Source organism: Hevea brasiliensis, chromosome 14 (genome assembly GCF_030052815.1).
Source record: "Hevea brasiliensis isolate MT/VB/25A 57/8 chromosome 14, ASM3005281v1, whole genome shotgun sequence".
NCBI lineage: Eukaryota > Viridiplantae > Streptophyta > Magnoliopsida > Malpighiales > Euphorbiaceae > Hevea > Hevea brasiliensis.
Window position 1 is genome coordinate 47735049 of NC_079506.1, and position 3900 is coordinate 47738948.

Below are 3900 nucleotides of genomic sequence, written 5' to 3' on the forward strand. Positions count from 1 at the left end.
TCTTTAAATAAATTTTTAAAAATCAATGAAATTTATTGTCTTAAGAAAATCAAACCTGATTTTTAAAATTCAGAAAAATTCCAAATAAATTTCTATAATATTTAATATAATAAAATAATAATATTTACATATAAAATAATTGTTTAAAAATTAGGGGTATTACATTCGTCCTCCCTTATAGAAAATTTATCATTGAATTTTACACAAGGCAGAATAAAATTACAAGACTACATATTGAATAGATACGGGTACTTGCTACGCGTATCCCGCTCTAACTCCCAAGTACACTTTTCCACTGATTAGCTCCTTCACAAAACCTTAACAATGGGGATCTGTTTTGACCTTAACTACCTCATCTGATAGTCCACTATGGCTACTGGTTATTCCTTAAAAGTCAAGTCTTCATTCAACTCCACAGTGTCAGGTTGTAGCACATGGGAAGGATCAGGTATGTACTTACTAAGCATGAAAATGTGAAATACAGGGCGAACATGAGAAAGGCTTGGTGGTAACTCGAACTGATAGGCTACTATTCTAACTCTATCAGTAATCTCAAAAGGTCCTATGTATCGGGGTGTAAGCTTGCCCTTCTTCTTAAATTTCATAACTCCCTTTATCGGAGAGACCTTCAGGAATACATAATTGTCCACTATAAACTCTACATCCTTCCACCTAGAATCTACATTGCTCTTTTGTCTTCTGAAAGCTATTTTCAGATGTTCTTTGATCAAAAGAATCATTTCTGAGGTGTACTGCATTAGGTTTACACCATGTACCTTTGCCTCTCCAACTTCTGTCCAACACAGAAGGGACCTACACTTTCTGCCATATAGTGCCTCATAAGGTGCCATCCCGATGCTGGAATGATAGCTGTTATTGTAGGCAAACTCTATTGAGGGCAGCTGATGATCCCTTTGTCCCCCAAAGTCCAGGACACATATACGAAGCATATCTTCCAATGTCTAAATTGTCCTTTCTGACTATCCATCTGTTTGAGGGTGGAAGGCCATACTAAAATTTAGTTGTGTGCTAAGTGCCTCCTGCAGCTTTCTCCAAAAGCGAGAAGTGAACTGGGGCCCCTTGTCAGATATTATGGAAGCCTAAACTCCATGTAATTTGGCTATCTCATGAATATAGAGCTTGGCATATTGAGCAACAGAATAAGTGATTCGCACAGGCAAGAAATGAGCTGACTTGGTCAAATGATCCACTATCACCATATTGAATCATATCCACGTGTGATATGAGATAACCTAGTCATAAAATCCATAGTAATAATTTTTCACTTTCACTCTAGGATAGGGATCTCCTGCAACTTCCCTGATGGCCTCTAATATTCAAACTTCACCTTCTTACAATTCAAGCACTTAGACACAAAATTTGTGATGTCTCTCTTCATGCCATTCCACTAATGCCTATCATTTACATCATAGTACATCTTAGTGGAGCTTGGGTGTACATTATAGGGTGTATAGTGTGCCTTTTGCATGATCTCAACTCTAAGGTCATCCACATCTGGCACACATATACTAGAACCTTGCATAAGAGCACCACCTGCAGCAAATCCAAATTCACAATCTTCCCCTTATTGTACCCTTTCTACAATTCTCATTAATTGCGAGTCTCTATGCTAGGATATTCTAATTCTGTCCCATAGGTCTGGCCTCACCCTAAAGTGGGCTAGCAATGCACCCTCATCCAAAATATCCAGAATTAGACCTTGGTCTATTAACTCCTGTATCTCTCAAATCAACGGTCTCCTTTCCACTGATATATAGGCCAAACTACCAGAAGACTTTCTGCTCAAGGCATTTGCCACTATATTCACCTTCCTAGGATAGTACTAAATGGTGTAGTCATAATCCTTCAAAAATTCCATCAATCTCCTCTGGCTCAGATTTAAGTCCCTCTGTTGAAAAATATACTTCAAGCTTTTATGGTCGGTGTATATCTCACACAACTCATTATACAGATAGTGCCTCTAGATCTTTAACACAAAGACCATAGCTGCCATCTCCAAATCATAGATGGGTTAGTTCTGCTCATGCCTCTTTAGTTGTCTTAAAGCCTACCTTTCTGTGCTGCATTAAGACACACCCTAACCCAACCCTAGAAGCATCATAGTACACCGTATATCCTTCACCACTTACCAGTAATGTCAGCACCGAAGCTGTAGTTAGACATTCTTTAAGTTTCTGGAAGCTTTCCTCACACTCGTCAGACCAGAAGAATGAGACATTCTTTCGAGTTAGCTTGGTTAGGGGAGCTGCTATCTTGGAGAAATTCTGCACAAAGTGTCTATAATAGCCTGCTAGGCCTAAAAAACTCCACACCTCAGTGACTGTTATAGGCCTAAACTAGTCAGTTACTACCTAAATTTTCTTGGGATCCACTTGAATACCTTCACTAGAAACCACATGTCCCAAGAATGAGATGCACTTCAGCCAAAATTTACATTTGGAAAATTTTGCATACAACTGGTGCTCCCTCAAAGTCTGCAACAACATCCTTAGATGCCAAACATGCTCTTCCTCAGTCCAAGAATATACTAGAATTTCATCTATGAATACAATGACAAAAATGGTCTAGGAACGGCCTAAACACCCTATTCATCAAGTCCATGAAGGCCACTAGTGCATTAGTGAGTCTAAAAGACATCACTAGGAACTCATAATGGCCATACCTTATCCTGAACGTTGTCTTTGGTACATCCTCGCTTCGAATTCTTAGATGGTGATAACCTGACTGCAAGTCTATTTTGAAAAGTACCTTGCTCTTTGTAGCTGGTCAAATAAGTCATCAATCCAAGGAAGTGGATACTTATTCTTAATTGTCACCTTGTTTAACTACCTGTAGTCTATGCATAATCTCAAAGATCCATCCTTTTTTCCTCACAAACAGAATAAGAGCACCCTAAGGTGAAGTACTAGGCCGGATGAAACCTTTATCCAGATGCTCTTGCAGTTGCTCCTTCAATTCCTTTAACTCTGCTGGTGCCATTTGGTAAGGTGGCATAGAGATGGGGTTGGTACTTGGCACAATGTCTATACGAAACTCTATTTCCCTCTCTGGTGGTAACCCTAGGAGCTCCTAAGGAAATACATCCATGAATTCTCTGATAATAGGAACATCTTCCATATTTATACCTTCAGTAGACGTGTCCCTTACTAGTTCTAAATATCCCTGACATCTGTGCCTCAACATCTTCCTAGCACTAATAGCTGACACTAGGTTGTACGGGGCCACACTTCTGTCACTATCGAAGCTAAACTCTTCTATTCTAGGTATATGGAAATACACCTTTTTATTTTTGTAATCTAGGGTGGCATAATGAGTTGACAGCTAATCCATTCCCAAGATTATATCAAAGTCCATCACTGGTAAAGGAACCAAGTCTACCAGAAGGATCTTTTCATCTACCACCACTTGGCTACCCTGAAAAACTATATCTACATCTATATTATCACTAAGAGGGGTAGCTACAGACAAAGGACACTCTAGAGCTGTAGGATTCCTACCCAACCTTAGGGTAAAAACTAGGGAAACAAATGAGTGCGTAGCACCCAGGTCTATTAAAACACGTGCCTCAAAGAACAAACTAGAAGAATACTTATCACTACTGCATTTGAAGTTTGGGTATCCTGATGAGTCAAAGTGAAAACTTGGGCTTAACCCTTGTCTTGAGTTGCAAAGCCCTAAAGTTGACTCTACCTCCTGATCTACCTCCAAATCCACGTCCTCCTTGTCCATAGCTCTGTTGGCCACTGTACTGACTACCCGCCATGCTGGATGTGCCAAGGTGCATCTGACTGGGCATATTACCAATAGAACCTTATGACCCCATCATGTGCTCACTGAACATGGGACATTCCCTGGCAAAGTGGCCCTGTTGGCCACATC

The 3900-nt window shown here is 39.9% G+C and overlaps 1 protein-coding gene across 1 annotated transcript; it reads right to left on the reverse strand.

The window, feature by feature from the left end:
* Window positions 1-380: 380 nt before the first annotated feature.
* LOC131172957 (uncharacterized) lies at window positions 381-740 on the reverse strand. Its single transcript, XM_058134593.1, has one exon. The coding sequence runs from the start codon at window positions 738-740 to the stop codon at window positions 381-383; it is 360 nt and encodes a 119-aa protein (XP_057990576.1).
* Between the last annotated feature and the right edge of the window lie 3160 nt (window positions 741-3900).

Excerpts from the sequence above, each read along its gene's own strand:
- LOC131172957 (XM_058134593.1), bottom strand. The coding sequence starts at position 740 with ATGATTCTTTTGATCAAAGAACATCTGAAAATAGCTTTCAGAAGACAA.